At 34.1% G+C, this 19,837-nt stretch overlaps 1 protein-coding gene across 1 annotated transcript; it reads left to right on the forward strand.

The window, feature by feature from the left end:
- The first annotated feature begins 2,534 nt into the window (after window positions 1-2,534).
- On the forward strand, window positions 2,535-18,912 carry dnai3 (dynein axonemal intermediate chain 3). The gene is made up of 9 exons (XM_081386722.1): window positions 2,535-2,846; window positions 4,722-4,806; window positions 5,809-5,933; window positions 7,336-7,399; window positions 10,473-10,603; window positions 10,945-11,149; window positions 13,201-13,292; window positions 15,025-15,147; window positions 18,314-18,912. The coding sequence occupies exons 1-9, from the start codon at window positions 2,646-2,648 to the stop codon at window positions 18,452-18,454; spliced, it is 1,167 nt and encodes a 388-aa protein (XP_081242848.1). The 5' UTR covers window positions 2,535-2,645; the 3' UTR covers window positions 18,455-18,912.
- Window positions 18,913-19,837: the final 925 nt, after the last annotated feature.

A 19,837-nucleotide genomic window follows, 5' to 3' on the forward strand; every position in this document is an offset into this window, starting at 1 on the left:
ATCTTAAAATTGAGCAGTGCATGAAAAAAAAGGCTTTGCCTGTAGTTCCCTTTCGTGTAAAGCACTTTGAATGGGCTCTCAGCAGAGATGAAGCTGAATCTGGACCATGAGGCTTTTTAAATGTCTTCAAATCCTCTTCTCCACAAAGACCTAAAACAAATCAAACACATTATTACGTTCTGCTTATATTAATGTTCAATATAAGTATATGTGCATCTTCTGCAACGTTAACACACTGTTATACGCATGACTCATGACATGCAGTATATCGACTAACTTTTGTTTTGTTTACAGGTAGTATTATGGGATATTTCAGCACATGTGGAGAGACTACAGGACACCTCTAACAAACTAGTGAGTTACACACACACACACACACACACACACACACACACACACACACACACACACACACACACACACAGCTGTTATGTGTGCAAACAGCAGTTCACAACGGGTCATGTGACCACCAACAATCTGTTTAAAGCTCATTTAATAAACTGACGTTTAACTGATACCTTATACAAACACACTTACACAATCACAGAAGACGAACCCTGCGGTTATTAAGAGCATGTGTGTGTTTGCTAGCAATACTTTGGGAACCGTATTGTGTCCAGATGTGCTAAATGTGACAAAATCTGCCTTTGATGACTTCCTCACATGTAAAGATGACATCTAAATAAAGACTGTTTCTAGTTATTATTATAGCTTTATATAAAACAATACTGGATTATGGTATGTGCTCATTCAGATACATTGTAAAAAGTTACTGCAATTTTAACAGTAAAAGACTGTAAAATGCTATGGTAAAAACCTGTATTGGTAAGTTATTGGTAAGTTCCCTTACTCTGTACAGTGAAAAACTGTAATAGACCTAATGGGACGTTTCAAGTAATTTTACAGTACAATACTGTATAACTGTAAAATGTAAAATCTTATAATATACAGTAAAAAAACGTAAATTGACATTCCCAGAATCCTATGTGTGACAGCTCACATTTGATGGATTTTCATTGAAAGTCTTAGTTTTCTTATCACTTTTTATGTTGTTAAATGAATGTTTAAATTGTAAATGTTAACATTAATTAAGATTACTAAATGCAGTAGAAGTATTTTTCATTTTTCATGTTAACAAATGAAACTTTACTGTAAAGTGTTGCCCTTTTTTTACACTGTGTGCAAATAAAATATGTGCATGTTTTTCCAGGACAAAAGCGGTGTAATTCCCGTGGTCCGGTACTGCGCTGTGTCTGGGATAGAGAACGGACACAAAGCTCCGGTCACAGATATTCAGTGGCTGCCAGAAACATTCGAGGTGAACGAGGTTTAAAAACAGAAACATATAGCGGTTACACTGCAAAACATGCTTTTCTTACTCAGTGTTTTTGTCTTGTTTCCAGTCCAAATATCAAACATTTCTTAAATCAAGATGCATTTACTAAAGTAGTGAAATGACATAAGATATTATGTCCTGTTTTCCAGGGGAATTCATCAAAGTTAAAGGGGTGGTATAATGCCCTTTTCACAAGATATAAAATAAGTCTCTGATGTCCCCAGAGTGTGTTTGCGAAGTTTCAGCTCAAAATACCCCACAGATATTTTTATATAGCATGTTAAAGTTGTCATTTTTTGAGGGTGAGCAAAAATGTGCATTTTTGTGTCTGTCCCTTTAAATGTAAATGAGCTGCTGCTCCCGGCACAGGGGGTGGCGCTTTAAGAGCTCATGTCCTTTTACCTCACACACACATGCACTGGAAATTTCAAAAACTTTTAGCCTTTTATGTTCAAACCGGAGTCAGACAATGATGGAGAGACTCGAGAAGAAGTGACAACATGTAGACAACATTTCTGAATGGTTAGTTGATGAATTTATGAAGTTTGTCATGATAATCTATAAATCGTGTTCCGGGGGCGGGGTTTATGTAAATTTTAGGGTTGGTGATGTCACTAACCCGGGAGGAATGTGGTGTAGTCTCTACCAGCCGTTTGTTGTAGTCCTTAAAAAGAGATTTCTGTAAAAGCAAATATCTCCCTTTAATTTGAACTTTGAGCATCGTAACTTTGCAGATGTTGTTTATGCTCAAACAGCAACATTACACACTAACTAAAGTTAGAAAAGTCCAATCATAATCAACCACACCTTTAAGTGAGTTGATGCTTAAAAAAAGCAAAATGATCTGCCAATGGGGAAAAAAATAATGTTGTTTCTGTTTGAATTAAGATTATTTTTCTGACTCCATTGGCAGATAATTTAGCTTTTTTTAAGCATCAACTCACTTCATTTTGATTAATTCCCCCGAAAAACAAGACTTAATATCTTATGTCATTTTACTCATCTAGTAAATGCATCTTGATTTAAGAATGTTTAGATATCGATATTTGGACTGGAAACAAGACAAAAATACTAAGTAAGAAAAGCATTTTTTTTGCATTTAAGAGTTTTTAAGATTTAAATCTAAATCGCACTGCAGCATTTATTTTCATCAATTTCTCGCTCAGGTGTCCAGATTCGGGATTCCAGGGGAAAACGCGAGTCGTATGTCCGTTCAGATGGTCACATGTGCTCCTGACTGGTGCTGCGATCTACACTAGATGCACATACACATGTTTATGCTCTTGTTTAACATCAAACTCACTCCTCAATGTGTGTGTGTGTGTGTGTGTGTGTGTGTGTGTGTGTGTGTTTCAGCAGTGTGTTATTCTGGGATCTTCGACCTCCTCGTGTCGCGTCTCAGTCCCTCACGGACGTGAAACAGAAATCGGAGGAAAAGCCCCCGGAAAACCCTCATGGTGTCCCAAATACATTCAAACACCTCAACCTGACCTGGAAACCCTTTATCCGAGTACGTGATGCACACAAACACACACACACTGCGCTTAAAGTATTATTATTTTTTTCATTTATTCATTCTTATATAGCACAGTTTAATGCAACACGGGTTGCCCAATGTGCTTCACAATAAAGAAGAAACGTCAATAGATAAAGATAAAAATACATAGAATCACATTAAACAGACATGATTTTAGTGATTTTATACATTTGTAATCACTTGAAACAGACCTATGACATCATGTCACATGCAGTTTATTTAAATTAAAATGATCTCATGGATGGTCATAGTGGCACTGTGGCGGTGGCGCCAGGGATAGGGCCCGTCATCGGTGCATGCAGCTATATTTTTGATTTGATTTTATATACAAATTATTTCAATTATAATTTATTTCAAATAAAATATTTCCTCTTTTTAGTAATTATTTTATTTTGATTTTTGTTATTAGATTAAAATAAATATATATTTTTTTTTTTTACATTTTTATGATGATGATGATGCTTTTTCTTTCCAGAACTCACATTAAATCACATTAAACAGACATGATATTAGTGATTTTAGCCTAAATTTGAAAGTAATTATAGATTTGGCTGATCTAATTGAGACGGGAAGATCAATCCAGAGTTTTGGACCCACTCGTGAGAAAGCTCTATCGCTCTTATGTTTATATTTTGTCCTGCTGACACACAGAAGATGCTGATTCTCCGTTCTCAAGGATCGGGGGGGAGTTTATGTTGACAACATGTTGGACATGTACAAAAGTTGGCATGAAAGTGAAGTTGTGCTGGTCTTTTCTTCTCTATTTGTGTCGTATATCTGAGTGAAACGCTTCTGGAACAAGAACAAATGTGGACGGGGCTTGATTGTGTCTGATAAAACCTTTAATCTCCGAAATACTCCATAAAAAATAAGAATTGTCAGTTTATGGTGACTTTAACCCTGGACCATCACCAGTTTACTTCTCGCAATTCAGACTTTCTTCTCAGAATTGCACGTTTATATCTCGCATTTCTGACTTTATAACACACAAAGGGAGATAAAAAGTCAGAATTGCATGATATAAAGTCGCAATTGCGTGTTATAAAGTGAACTAAACTGATGATGATAAAGTCTTTTTTTCCTTAGAATTGGACTTTATAACTGGCAATTTTTTTGAGAAAAGATGTCTGAATTGCGAGTTTATTTAAACATTAGAAGTAGAATTAAACATTTTAAAAGATAATTGCTATTTTTATCTCACAATTGCAAGTTTAAATCTTGTAATTCTGACTTTATATCTTGAAATTGTGAGATAAAACGTAGCAATTATCTTTTTAAATGTTTAATTCTGTGGTGGAAACAAGCTTCCATACATATCGCAATTTTTCACATTTTCTCTCGAAAATTCTTTGTTTAGAACACACAATTATGTTTTTGTTGTTGTTGTTGTCAATGCAAATATGCAAATAAGAACTTTAACCAAGGCCGAGTTAAAGTCGGGGCTTCCACCATGTCCAGGACACAAAAATTTTTGTGACAGCATATAATATTTAAAATTTAAAAATAATAACATTAAATTAGTTATGCAAATAACTAGAGGCATAGTGCAGTGTATTGAATTGAACTGAATTGTGCTGGATGATGACATGATTGTTTTTTAAAATAATTTTTAATCATTTGTTTCATAATCGATGAATTTAATGATGAACTAAAACGGATGAAATATTTTATTTAAAATTAAATTAATAAAACTGCGAAGGGAATAATGATACTATTGTCTTTTTAGAGCTGCTTTACAGCAAAAATTAAATTAAAGTTATAGATTCTGTTATTTTCCTGTTTATTACTGTGAAGCTGCTTTGTTTTATATGAAGTGCCTTTAAATCAGGTTCACTCTGTTCACTGTAGGTCTCCTTACCAAAGATCGGCTCTAGTGGCGAGTACAGTCCTCTGAAGTTCAGCTTTCGGGACAATACAGTGGACTACGTTACCGGTGAGACACCAGCCCTTTTTTAGATTTATTCGGTTTCTATTTATAACCTGTTTTTGCACCGTTGAGCTATGTAGCCAATCACAGACATATCTGTTGAGCACATGAACCCAAAAGTGTTCTGCACGCTTGCGAATCCTTTTATTATAACCAACAAAACACAAGTTTAAACACAATGTCAGTAAGAGAGTAATTGTACAGTATAAACAGCTTCATACATTGATAGTTTTCACATAAGTAGAGTTTTGTATACCTCGTGTTGAACTGAAGAGCAGAAACACTGACTCTCTGACACAATTAACCTTCAATTCAAATCTTGATTTTGCACAAATTTAATTTAGAACAAGATATATATATATATATATATTTTTTTTTTTTTTTTTTTCATACAAACAAATTGTTTAGGTGTTTTTTCTAAATAAAATTATTACTAAAAAGAGGAAATATTTTATTTGAAATAAATTATAATTTAAATAATTTTTATATAAAATCAAAAAATATAGCTGCATGCATCGATGACGGGCCCTTTCCCTGGCGCCACCGCCACAGTGCCACTATGACCATCCATGAGATCATTTAAATTTAAATAAACTGCATGTGACACGATGTCATAGGTCTGTTTCAAGTGATTACAAATGTATAATTTCAATCTCAAAATTTTGTACTTCCAAAAATATTTGTTAAGGTCAATTTATTAACCTAATAAATAAACTAAATTATTATAAGATAAAAACAAATAAAACACTAAAAAATATTAAATATTTATTTTAGAATAAAAATAAACAAAGTAACTAGTTTTAAAACAAAAACAATCAAGATAAAAAAAACTAAATATTTTATCTTTACAAAAAATAAATGTCATGTGACCATTACCTGATATAAGAGAGCCAAGATTGATTCATGATGACAGATTGTTCATTTCAGGGTGAAATAATGCATTATAGTGCGACTCCAAAAAGCGTTCAGTCAGTTTCTACTCACCTTTAATGCACGTTTTCTCTCTAGGTGAGAAACCCCCACAGGACACAGATCGGGAAGAAGTGTGTGGATTCGCACAGCTCCGGGTGCCGTCGGCCAAACAGCAGAAACCCCTGGAGAACATCAGCACAAAACTATATGTGGGGACGGAGGTGAGGCGCTGATCTCTATGGAAGATCCCTGAACCGCAACGTAAAAAAAATAAAATAAAAAATTCGTAAAAAAATTATAAATCTAAAATTACGAGAATTAAGTCTAAATATTTCAAGAATAAAGTTGAAATATTTCAAGATTAAAGTCGTAATATTTTGAAAATAAAGCCAAAATTACAGGTGCTAATCTACCAACATGGCATTACCATTAGTCTTAGGACGTTACAAAATATATACTGCGCCGGAATAGACTTTTCAGACTGGATGGAGTTATCCAGCTTTATATCTGAGGAACTCGCGGGATCCAGCCAAATGATTGGATACAGAATTATGCACTTAAAATGTATCCAGAAAGGATTTACGGTGAAGAGGGAGACAGTACAGTTACTGTTAAAGGGGTGGTATAATGCTCTTTTCACAAGATGTAAAGTAAGTCTCTGATGTCCCCAGAGTGTGTGTGTGAAGTTTCAGCTCAAAATATTTTTATATAGCATGTTAAAATTGTCACTTTTTGAGGGTGAGCGAAAACACGCCGATTTTATGTCTGTCCCTTTAAATGCAAATGAGCTGCTGCTCCCGGCACAGGGGGCGGCGCTTCAAGAGCTTGTGTCCTTTTACCTCACACACACACTGCACTGAAAATTTCAAAAACCTTTAGCCTTTTATGTTCAAACCGGAGTCAGACAAAGATGGAGAAACTCAAGAAGAAGTGACAACATGTAGACAACATTTCTGAATGGTTAGTTGATGAATTTATGAGGCTTATGTGTAGTTATCTTCTAGTCACTGATTAGCATATTCTGTCTTGATAATCTATAAATCGTGTTCAGGGGGCGGGGTTTATGTAAATTACTAACTAAAGTTAAAAAAGTGAAATCATAATCAACCACCCCTTTAAGTGTTCTCGACCCTGATGTCGTTGCCTATAGACGAGCAACACTATCCTGGTCCAAACTATATGTGGCACGTTCACTCGTATGTGTCTTCGTGCTCATCTATAGGCGTCCTAAAGAGTAATGGTAATGCCATGTTGGTGGATTAGCACCTGTAGAGTTTCCTTTTGTTGAAAGGCAAGCCCAGATAAAAGTGAAAAGCTACTGCATTAGATCCATGTCCATGGCAGTTTGACTTGACGAGCACATTTCTTTACTAAAATAAATAAATAACTTCAACGAAAGACTGTATTCTCGAAATATTTCAAATTAATTTCGGAATGATACGACTTTATTCTTCGTAATTTTAGATTTTTGTTGTGGTTCAGGGCTTCCGTAGATCTCTGCACGGGCAAAACATGCTTATAAAACACACATCAACCCCTTTCCATCCACTCAACTATATTATGGCAGAGGAATAATGTATTATGATTGATTATTAGGCTATTGATAAATTGAGTCTCTTTTAGGACGGAGAACTTGTTTACACCGACTGGAAAATGGAGAAGGACAACGACTCAGGACGACTGTTCAGTAAGTTAACATCCATTCATCCAACAACGCATTTTTACACACACTCAGATGAAAACATGAATGATTTAAGATGTGGGATTAAATTCAGAGGTCAAATGTTTAAAGTGATAATTTGAGTTTAATTACTATTGTTCACTTGATCGAGAACCTGAACCTCCGGCTGTTCCCGGGGGTCCCATCTTGAGGAAAATCAAGATTAAATCACTTTAAATTAAAAATAAAAAAGCATCTTCTAATAAGTGATACATATTAAAGGACATATTTCACTCACCTTTGAGTCGTTCCAAACCTGAATGTCGTTTGGAGAATCTTCACTGCTCTTTTCCACACTAAACTTCATAGTGAAGAATTATTAACTTTCTGCATAAATATTTATTTTGCACAAATTTAGTTAGAAAATATATTTTGATGTCATACAAAAATTTTTCATTATTATATACATGCAGAAAACACATTTCTGGAGTTCAGGAAAGAAAAAAACCTCATCATCATACAAATAAAACAGTAAAAAAGATGAAATATTTTACTTGAAATAAATTAAAATAATTAAATAAATTGAGAATAAAAACAAAAGTAAACATACTAAAGAGATCAAATATTTTATTCGAAACAATTTAAAATAAATAAATAAATAATTTGAAAATAAAATAAAAATATTTTATTTAAAAGAATTTAAAAATTTAATTGAATGAATACTTTTAAAATAGAAATAATTAAAATGAAACATTAAAAATATAATATATTTTGAAACAAATAAATAAATATTTAGAAAATAAAAACAGTAAAATAAAAGTGAAATAAGAAATATTTGATTTAAATTAAATTAAAAATAATTATATACTTTGAAAATAAAAACAAAAATAAAACATACTAAAAAGATAAAATATTTGTCAAATCATTTAAAATAAATATATAATTTGATTATAAAAACAATACTAAATACTAAAAAGATTAAATATTTTATTTGAAATCAATTCAAATTCAAATAAATAAAAACAATCAGAATAAAACACATGCTAAAAATAATAAATATTTTATTTGAAATAAAATAAAAATATGAAAAAAATTATTTTGTTAATCTGCATTTCATGTGACCTTTAACAGAATTTGTGAAAGTGTGTATATATTAATATTAATGTAAATTCTCAGGGGGACTTCAAATAAATATTTTAGCTCTAAATACTTTGCATGTTATTTGGAGAATCTTCAATCAACTCTTTTCCACACAAAACTTCATCTGACCACGTCTGTCAGGCTCCACAGTGGACAAAAGCACCACAAAAGCCAGATTAAACACCTACCATTTTACTGTAGAAGCTGAAGATCTCCAGCAAACAGAACAACACTAAATTAATTAATGAGCCGCTTCTCAGACGATGACGAATGTCAATAAATCAGGACTTCTGAAACTCTGAATCATTCGTTCATCAAGCTGGTTGTGGTTTTCCCAGAAACACAGCTCATAGTGAAGGATTTTGGCAGAGATTGAACCTAATTTGATCAGACCACCACCTGTAAACCAAGGCAATTACAGAGTGATTTTCATCAATATTACAGGATATTAAGTTTCATTAGTGCAGCGTGTCTGAACTCATTTACTGTGAGCGTTCGATCTTAATGAAGCCTGTCATTTCTTTCTCGTAAGTCCTGTTGTTCCATTCATCTCTTCTCCTTTTGGCACATGCTTTTCACACCCAGTGTACTATTTGCTTGTTTTCTATTGTACATATGGTTATATTTACGCATATGAATGTGGCAGATTACATTGCATAATTTTTTTTCTGGGAATCGAACCCATAACCATGACCATGCGAAGTTGCGAATGCCATGTTCGAGCGACAGCACATGATATAAGGACATTAAAAACAAATTTTGAGATAAAATATTTACTTAAAGCGCCAAAGATTTTAAGTTAATTTCTAAATAATTTAACAGCATGCCACACCTGCAATGCTGATAAAAATGTAGGTTAAAAAAAATCTGAATAAATATTTATTTATTTATTTTGCACAAATTCAATGAGGGAGAAAAGCATATTTGTTTGAATAAAAAAATATTTTGCAGTTTTTTCTTTAATTATACATACAAAAAACTTCACCGTAAAAATGTAAAATCAAACACTAAATACTAAAAAGATAAAATATTTTTTAAATATATTTAAATTAAAATAAATAATTTGAAAATAAAAACAATCAAAATAAAACGCATACTAAAAAGAAAATCAATAAAAATACTAAAAAGGATGAAATATTTTATTTAAAAAACTAATTAAAAATGTAAATTAGTAAATACTTTTAAAATGAATACAATCTCAATAAAACACGTACTAAAAATAAGAAATATTTTACATTTATAGAAATAAATTACATTTGAAAAATAATTTGAAAATAAACAGTCAAAATAAAAATGTACTAAAAAGATATCAAAATATTTTTTTAAATAAATTAAATGTCAAATAAATAATTTGAAAATAAAAACAATCAAAATAAAATACTAAAAAAGATGAAATATTTGATTTGAAATAAATAATCAAAAATTCACGATTCTCTGAAGGTAAACAAATGAAACATTTCATCTTTTTATGTCTTTTATTTTAAAATTATTTTTTTGTTTTGCAGTTTTTATGATTAAATTAATTATTAGCTTTTCTTCAACTCACAAAGCACATGAGACGCGACACGTTACACACAAATATTGGGTAAAATTTGTAATTATATTGCACTATTTTTATCAATACATCTCAGAACTGAAATATATTTATAAATAACATTTCGACTCAATTTTTGCACTGACCTTGTCGCAGTGCATTCTGGGATTGCATTCTCTGTAGATTTTTTCTAAAAGAAGATATTTTAAGAAGAGTTTTTTTTTGTCAAAGTTTTTTTGAACCTCAGTGTTCTTCAAAATATATTTTATGTTCCACAGAAGAAAGAAAGACATACAGGTTTGAAACCACATGAGGCTGAGTAAACGATGACAAAGTGTTCATTTTTGGATCTGATGGTTTATTTTTGTTGATTTTATTATTAAATGTTTTATGCAAAAGTTATTTTTCATGTGTGTTTTCTGCCAGGTGCCAAACCCACGCATCAGTTCCCTGCACACCACACTCTGGTGAACACCGTGAGCCGCTCTCCGTTCTTCAAGGACATCATCCTGACGGTGGGCAGCTTCAGTTTCGCCATCTGGAAAGAAGGGGTCATGGTGAGGTCACGGCACAAGCACATCAATCAGACAAGAGCATCTGTGCTTATTCTTTAAGAGCCCTATTTTAACGATCTAAGCTCATGGTCTAAAATGCACGACGCAAGTGTCCGAATCCACTTTTGCTAGTTTAACGACGGGACAAATGGTCGGTGGTCCCGGTGCATGGTCTAAAAGGGTTTCTCTATTCTCTTAAAGATTAATGGGTGTGTTTCGGGCCCTTATTGTAAAGTGCTACCATAGAATACAATAGGCTTATAATAGAATAGGCAGTAGTTCAGAATCAGTTTTAGGTGGAGTTTAGCATGTGCTGAATGATTTGGTCTCACTTCTCGTTTCAGAGCGGCCCGATCCTCATGTCGGCCTGCTCCAAGATCATGTGTACGATCGGTCACTGGTCCCTGTCCCGGCCGGCGCTCTTCTTCATCGGGAAGGAGGACGGGAACATCGAGGTTTGGGATCTGCTGCTAAACACCCACGAACCCTCACAAACCCAGAACATCAGCACCGCCTCCATCACCTGCATCAGATCCAGCAGCTCCTCCGGTAAGCTGATCACTAATGCACCCTACAGAACGCATCACGGTGAACTGTATGACGTCATTACATAGTAGACGGGAAATACACTGGTGTATTTTTATTTATAAAGTCCTGTTAGGTCTATTACCCAAATATCTGCAAGAGTTGCTGCAACCAAATTTCTGTCAGGACCACTATCGTCAAATACGATTGACAATTAGCATACAGTTTGGATTGGCGGTATGGTTCTGTAAGAACAGTCTAGCATGGATAAGAGCAGCAATAACCCCCCTTAGGGTAAACAGAACAGAACCAACATGAATGTATTAGAGATATCATTAATTCAAGACTTTAAAGTACAACATAATTCGAGAACAAATCCTGTTTTAGGAGCTGGGGAGGGAGGAGGGTAATGCGCTCCTGAGAAACGCGAGAGCTGCTGATATACTGAAGGAGCTTATATATGAATACAGTGATGGGTGTCGTATTCTTATTGGTAGACGTGGATCAGCTGATGAGAGCTTGACTAACGTGACCTGCCAGAACTGACGCTACTTAGCGCTTGATGTTAGTACATATTCAACCCGATCATCTAATCATATTCGTTTGATTATCCCTAGAAAAAAACCTGTCTATGGTCACTCTCTGCTTTTGGTTTCGCTGCCCCAAATGATTGGAATGTGCTACAAAAGTCACTTAAATTGGAGTCATTTATTTAAAAAACTATTAGGGAGTGTTTTTATCACAGCTTGTGAATGTTTTAAATGTGTGTGTGTGTGTGTGTGTGTGTGTGTATTGTAATATGTTAGTATGTCCTTCACGAGATCTTAATTCTCCTGCCAGGCTGTCGTTGAAAATAAGAACTTGTTCTTAAGTAACTTGACTGGTTAAATAAAGGATAAAGACCAAAACTCCTGAAGTCTAGAGGCCAGGATTCAGCACAAAGAACTTAAAGGGGTCGTGATGTGGATTTTTTATTATTTAAATATGTTTCTCCAGGTTCACTTATATTGTTAAAAAAGTTTTTTTGCACAAACAAACCCCCAAAATACACTGCCATTCAAAGAACCTTTTTAAACACTACATCGAGACCCATCTGTGTCATCTTCTCAGTTCTCGCATGCGTCGTGGCGCTCTCGTGAACTCACGTCCCTTCAATTCATTTAAATTTTTCATTTTAATTTTCCATTTTATCCCTTCAAACTCATATTATCCCAGTTTTATCCCTTCACACTCATATTTGATAATTAAAATGACAATTAAACATGAATAATTTGTATGTTTGTTCATTCTTAGCTCAAATTAACTAATGTGGTTTATTAATGTTAACAAATGAAACCTTATTGTAAATTGTTACCGAAATTTCTAAAGATAAATTCCAAGAATATTCTTAAGAACACATTTTTTTTCAGCACTCTGCATCACATTTTTAATGACCTGTGTATTTTTAAATAATTAGTTTTAAAGAGCCAGTCTCAGAATGGATCAGTCTGTTTCATTCATTTGAGCTCTTTGAACAATAAACCATGAGATTTATACTAACTAACATTAATAAATGCTTTGAATATTGCTCATTGTTAGCTAATGCATTAAGGCAAGGCAAGGCAAGGCAAGTTTATTTATATAGCACATTTCATACACAATGGTAATTCAAAGTGCTTTACATACTATTAAAAATAATCAGTAGAAATAAGAATATACAGTTTAAAATAAAGAAACGAGAAAGAACTAAAAATAATTAAAACAGTTTAGAATAAAGAACAGTTTAAAATAAAGAAACGAGAAAGAACTAAAAATAATTAAAACAGTTTAGAATAAAGACTAAAATAAGACACAGTTAACTAATTAACTAAAACATTAACTAATGTTTAAGTCAATACTTGTATCCCTTCAAACTCATATTAGATCATCATAAAATGACATATTTAAACATGAAAATAATTTGTATAAACTTGATTTTCACCAACTAATATTATTGGTAATTCCAATTTTTTTCTCTTATGTACGAAAATAGCAGAAGTGTTTTGTGGACTGACCCCAGGACAAATCCTGACGTGTCCTGTTTCTCTCTCCCGCAGGGAAGCATCATCTTCTGGCGGTCTCAGACCGTATTGGGACACTACACATCCTACAGATCCCATGGACCCTGCGCAAATCCTCCAGCAACGAGGTGAGAATGTCATCTCATGTTCAGCTGGAAAACTATCAGTACTGAATAAAATACATAATTCATCTATTCAGTTCATGGACCCTTTTCACAGACTGATGACGCGTTTCCAGTTATTAACATTGTAAATTTATAGTATTAAACTTTGTGTTGTCATTAAAGGTGCAGTAAGCGATTTCTGAGGAACACTGTTGATATTTGAATTGATGCCCAAACAAACACGCCCCTGCCTTTATTGCCCCGCCCCCCCAAAAAACAAATACGCTAGTATGCACAACAGGCAACCACTAACAGCTCGCGCAAGCATGGATGAATCAGCTGTGATTCAACAGCAACGGCATACAACAGCGCATCTGGCTTCTGTGAAACATAGCAAAATGTTACTCGCGTATGGAGCAGAAACAACGCAACCTTGGTGTCCGTGTTCAAGCCTTCCCACTCTGTAATGTCTCTCCAGTGCTGGAAAGCTTTTCTAACATTGGTGCGGCTCCTAAAGCTCTTGCCTGATCATAACCCTTCTTCTTCCAGTGATATTCCTCTGTCCTTTTCCTGTTTTCTAATGTCTCTAAGTAATCTCTCTTTCTACAGTCTTTCTTCAAATCTCCCTCTTGCTCACTCTCGCTCCTCCCCCATCATGAGTGGACACGCTCCCTACTGCTGATAGGCTCACCCTCTCTCCTCCCCCATCATGAGTGGACACGCCCCCTACTGCTGATTGGCTCACCCTCTCTCCTCCCCCATCATGAGTGGACACGCCCCCTACTGCTGATTGACTCACTCTCTCTCCTCCCCCATCATGAGTGGACACGCTCCCTACTGCTGATTGGCTTACCCTCTCTCCTCCCCCATCATGAGTGGACACGCCCCCTACTGCTGATTGGCTCACCCTCTCTCCTCCCCCATCATGAGTGGACACGCCCCCTACTGCTGATTGGCTCACTCTCTCTCCTCCCCCATCATGAGTGGACACGCCCCCTACTGCTGATTGGCTCACCCTCTCTCCTCCCCCATCATGAGTGGACACGCCCCTACTGCTGATTGGCTCACTCTCTCTCCTCCCCCATCATGAGTGGACACGCCCCCTACTGCTGATTGACTCACTCTCTCTCCTCCCCCATCATGAGTGGACACGCCCCCTACTGCTGATTGACTCACTCACTCTCCTCCCCCATCATGAGTGGACACACCCCCTACTGCTGATTGGCTCACTCTCTCTCCTCCCCATCATGTGTCGACACACACCCTACTGCTGATTGGCTAATTCGCTCTCCTCCCCCATCATGAGTGGACACGCCCCCTACTGCTGATTGGCTAACTCTCTCTCCTCCCCCATCATGAGTGGACACGCCCCCTACTGCTGATTGGCTAAGAGAGTGTAGTGATCGGTCTGATCCACTTTTGTTTTTTTCTCCTATTTACACAGCCAGGACTATTGTACAAACACAATATTTATTTCAGCACACACAAAGAACAGACATCTAGCAAATATTCACAAAATTGTTTGTCTAGGTGTTGATTTAAATTTTCAACAGAAAATTTCTTCTAATCTCGGAAATGTGAAAAGAGTCCATTTCAATAGATTCTGGGATTGGGATTAAAAGAGAAATTTAATGTTGAAATTAGGTAGCTGCATAATATTGCCAGAACAGACTTCACATTGTGAGCATGACTAAAAATGCAATCAATGTAGGACTAGGATTTCTAAGTGAGATGCATGTATAAATGTTCTCTACAGAAACAGAACGTGAGGAAGTACTTCGAAAAAGAAGAGGAACGGCTGGAGTACTTAGAGAAACGGCAGATCAAACACGAGAAACACAAGAAAGAGATGGAAGCTGAACAACTGAAGAAGAAGACGGTGAGAGAGGAACATTCTAGACGTGTTTAGAGGAACATTTACCCGGGTTTTTAAATAGTTAACTAAAACTAAAACCATGAAAAACATTTTCGTTACTTGGAAGAAAAAAAAAACATTAACTGAAATAAATATGATATAAAAAAACTTGTTTCAGCTAGTTGCCCAAGCAATATTTCTCATTTTCATTTAGTTTAACTAATGAAAGAAGGGGAAAAAACAGAGGTTTGGAGCTTAAGGACGATGAAATGATAATTAATGTTCTGGTGAATTATTCCTGGAATTATTCTTGATGATTTATCCTCTATTTCTATGTGCTTTGAGATTATGTACACTCAAAAAATATTTAAGCATAAATTTAAGATTTAAATGGAATACATAATTCCCATCCATTTGGATTACAGTTTTAACAGTCTAATAAACTTAAGGCGATGCGTATTTGTCAATCATACATCAATGAAACGGGTACGATTTATGCACTCAAAAAAAAACATTATTTCAAAAATCATAAAATTTATTATTAACTATTTGCATCCATTTGATTCCATTTAAATAATATTTTTTTCATTAAAATTAACAATTACATTTATTCAGTTCAAAATTATGAACATGGTTAAAAATATATCAAACTATATTATTATATAAAATATATAAAAAATAAAAACTGTGGAACAAGCAACATTTAAGTAGTTAAAATATGTGACATTGAAACAAATTGGTTTTGTTGATGATAAATACACTGCTTATTGTGTATTTAAACACATTCAGTTTATTAGTGCTATTACAGAAATCTGCTTTTGGGGACATCCTGATTTGTAAAAACAGCATAAAAAAATAAAGTAAATGATTTTTTTTAATTGTAAAAATGCAGAAAGTTTTCGGTTAGGGTTAGATTATAGTATTTATAACTAGCTGCTTATAAAAACAATAGAAATCTATGTCCCCTTTTAGATAGCTGTGCAAAGCTCACAGCAAACACAGATGAAACCCGCTGCTCTTCAGCTGGAATGTGTGATTGAGTTATTCCAGATCTGCTCAGACTTGCTGAATATATTTACTAAATATGAAAGTATGCTGCTGTCTGTGCCTCTGAGGGTCTAAAACACACATTTGTGTTTCACACCCCGCGGGCACATGATGCTGGAGGCTCTCTTGAGAGATTTCAAGACAAACACTTAATGTTTCTGATTTAAGGCAAGACACTACAGGCCAAACTATTGTTTTTTCATGTAATGGTGAATTTTGAGATTTTGCTTCTTTAACAGTGGACAGAAAACATCCAAAATACACATTTAAGTGTTTATTTTATTGCACTTCATCCATTTGCATCTGTAGATTTCGATTACACTACATATCTTTAAAGAGTTTGTCCTCCACTTCAGCAGCAGTTACAAACACCAAAACTTACAGATTTATTCCTGTCTATATTCTGAAGGTTTTTACTGAAGGGTTTGTTCATATATCACTTACACTTATTTTTATAATATTTTATTCCTAAAACCTTTTTCTGACTGTTGACAGTATTTTCTGATTTAAGGCAAGACACTAAGCCATTGTTTTCATGCCCTGGTCAATTTTGAGATTATGAGATATTTTACTTTGCTTTTGTCTTCTTTTAGATTAGTGGAAAGAAAACATCCAAAATACACATTTACATCTTTATTTTATTACACTTTCTATAAGCGTCTGTAGATTTTAGTCATGATACATATCTTTAAAGCTTGTGAGTTTGTCCTCCACTTCAGCTGCAGTGATAAACACCAAAACTTACAGATTTATTCCTGTCTATATTCTGAAGGTTTTTACTGAAGGGTTTGTTCATATATAATTCACACTGATTTATATAACATTTTATTCCTTAAAACTTTTTTTCTTTTGGCTGTTGACAGTATTTTCTGATTTATGGAGTGATAAAAGATATATTCAAAATCCCCTCAGTAAAAAACGTTAACTCTAATATGTCAACAAAATCAATAAAGCTTTATCTAATGTTCAGATTTATGTATGTAAATTAGTGCGGATTTAATTTGATTGCATATTTAACATTCCAGAAAACTTGTAATACAAAACAATTGTACTGTGATTAATCAACTGGGAAAATATGGGGATATCTATTAGTTAGAATTATGAGCATATTCACCACTCTTCCCTTGAATGCTCATTTGTAGTGTTTTCCGTCCTGAGTATTCCAGTAGATATCATGTCTGACTTCCAGACCGTTTCCTACTTTCAGCATCATTGCTCATTTCTCAGGTGTTTTAGGCCTCACTGTAAAAACTGCTCATTTTTGTCTTGTTGTCCAGTACAAATTTGTAAATATTCTTAAATCAAGGTACATTTACTTGAGAAGCAAATTATGTTTTGTTTTCTGAAAAATTTATCAAAATGAAGTTGTAAGAAAAATCTCTGCCAATGGAGTCATAAATATAAGCTTGTTTTTCCACTGAATTACGTTTATTTACCTGAACGCATTGGCAGATATTTTTCTTATTTTAATCATAAACACCTAATTTTATTACATAAATGTTGTGCTCTTCGGTCATTTCTGGAAAAAACATTACATTTGTTTTTGTTTTTTTGTTTTTTACTCCATTGGAATGATAAGAAACTTAAAGTTTTTGCACTTGCAATGTGAACACACACCCATACACACACACACACACAAATCATGGACATGGTTAAACGGTCCTGAATTATTAATCTTTTTTTTTTATAACAAAGCTTAAACTTAACACTTTTTTAAAAAACTTTTTTTTCACTTCTGCAATAATCAGCCAAGCTTCTTTTTTAAAAGTCTGTGCTCCAAAACATTCGAGATTTATGACAGTTTAAGTCGAAAATTTATTTTCAGATCTATGCTCAAAAAGTGAATAAATGGATTATAAACTACTGCAGAAATATAATTTAGTACCATAAAATCCCCTAAAAATACAAAATATTAAATAAAAAACATTATCGAACTAAAATATAGTACATTCATTTCATTGACCAAAGGGTTAAGAATGTTGTTCTGGAAAACAAGACAAAATCAGTTTTTTTGCAGTGCACACTGCGTTTGATCGTTTAGTCTAAACGTACTGACGACTTTAATAAACCACATGAAACGCTGGTCTGTATAAACAGCTGTAGTGTGAAATGGGCTTAACTTGTGTGAGTTGTTGTTCATCAGGAGCCAGTGGTGCCACTGAAACAGGACGAGGAACTGGAGGCGGAAGCGCTGAAGGAGTATGAACAGTTTCTGGCTCTGGAGAAGAGCATTCTGAAGAGCATGGGCCTCCTGACCGAAACCATAGACCAGTCAGACCTGTAACACATTAGGGACATCTTTATCATCATCTTCATCATCATCATCATCACACAGTACAAGAATCTAGAATCCACAGCTGAGTCAGATTTTCTAATAACAAGATTAAACACTGGCGTTAGTAATTAGTTAAGTTCTTTGTTCAATCAGAATGACAAACTAGATGGGTTTTATTGTTCAATGTAAATCATTCAGTGTTGTTCAGTGTAAACTTTCTTTTCAAAGAATCTTAACAGAATGCTAATGGATTGTTTGGAACGACGTTCCAAATCTAATAATAATTTGAAATGCATTCTAAAGGATCAAATAAGAATCAGATGAGGTCAGAAATTCTGATTGATTGGTTCCCAAATATTAAAAAAAAAATATATATACCATTAGCAAAGCATTAGTATCCTTTAGTTTTTGACTACTGTAGCTAAAACAATGTGTGTATTAAAAGCATTAAAACGCAGTTTCCTCAGAAGGGCAGATGGTGTGTTTGATATTGTGACCTTGAAGACTGATTCTTCCTCCGGTTACTCGTCTGAGTTCATCTTTATTTCCCATCAGTGCTGTAATCAAACACGCTCTTAATTCAGCCGCTTCCCCTCCGACAGATCATCTAGAGCCGGTTCTCTGGTTACATGCGCACACATTCAGGCACTTCATGTACAGTATTGATCAACTTCAGCTCGACTCGTATCGATTCATGACAGACTCTAAACTTCTTTCTCAAGAACGTTCGAGACAAGAATCACTCCACATGTGATGCAGGTTTGGCCGATGTGACTTTCATAAACTCACATGATCCTTCAGAAATCACTCTAATATGATGATTTGATGATCAAGAAACATTTATGATTATTATCAATGTTGAAAACAATTATTTACATTTTTATTTCAGGATTTTTTGATGAATAGAAAGTTCAAAAGACCAGCATTTATCTGAAATTGAATCTTTTGTAACATTAAACACTACCGTTCAAAAGTTTGGGGTCAATAAGAATTTGTATTTTATTTTTTGAGGGAAATAAATAAAATAAATCAATACTTTTATTCATCAAGGATGAGTTAAACTGATCAAAAGTGACATTAAAGACATTTATAATGTTAGAAAAGCTTCTATTTCAGATAAATGCTGTTCTTTGAAAACTCTGTTCATCAAAAATGGTTTCCACAATGTTTTCAACACTGATAATAATCATAAATGTTTCTTGATCATCAAATCATCATATTAGAGTGATTTCTGAAGGATCATGTGACACTGAAGACTGGAGTAATGATGCTGAAAATTCAGCTTTGATCACAGGAATAAATTACACTTTACTATATATTCACATAGAAAACAGATGATTTACATTGCAATAATATTTAAAAATATTAGTTTTCTTTTTCTTTTCTTTTTTT

This window comes from Scardinius erythrophthalmus (genome assembly GCF_964197995.2).
Source record: "Scardinius erythrophthalmus genome assembly, chromosome: 15".
Classification (NCBI taxonomy): domain Eukaryota; kingdom Metazoa; phylum Chordata; class Actinopteri; order Cypriniformes; family Leuciscidae; genus Scardinius; species Scardinius erythrophthalmus.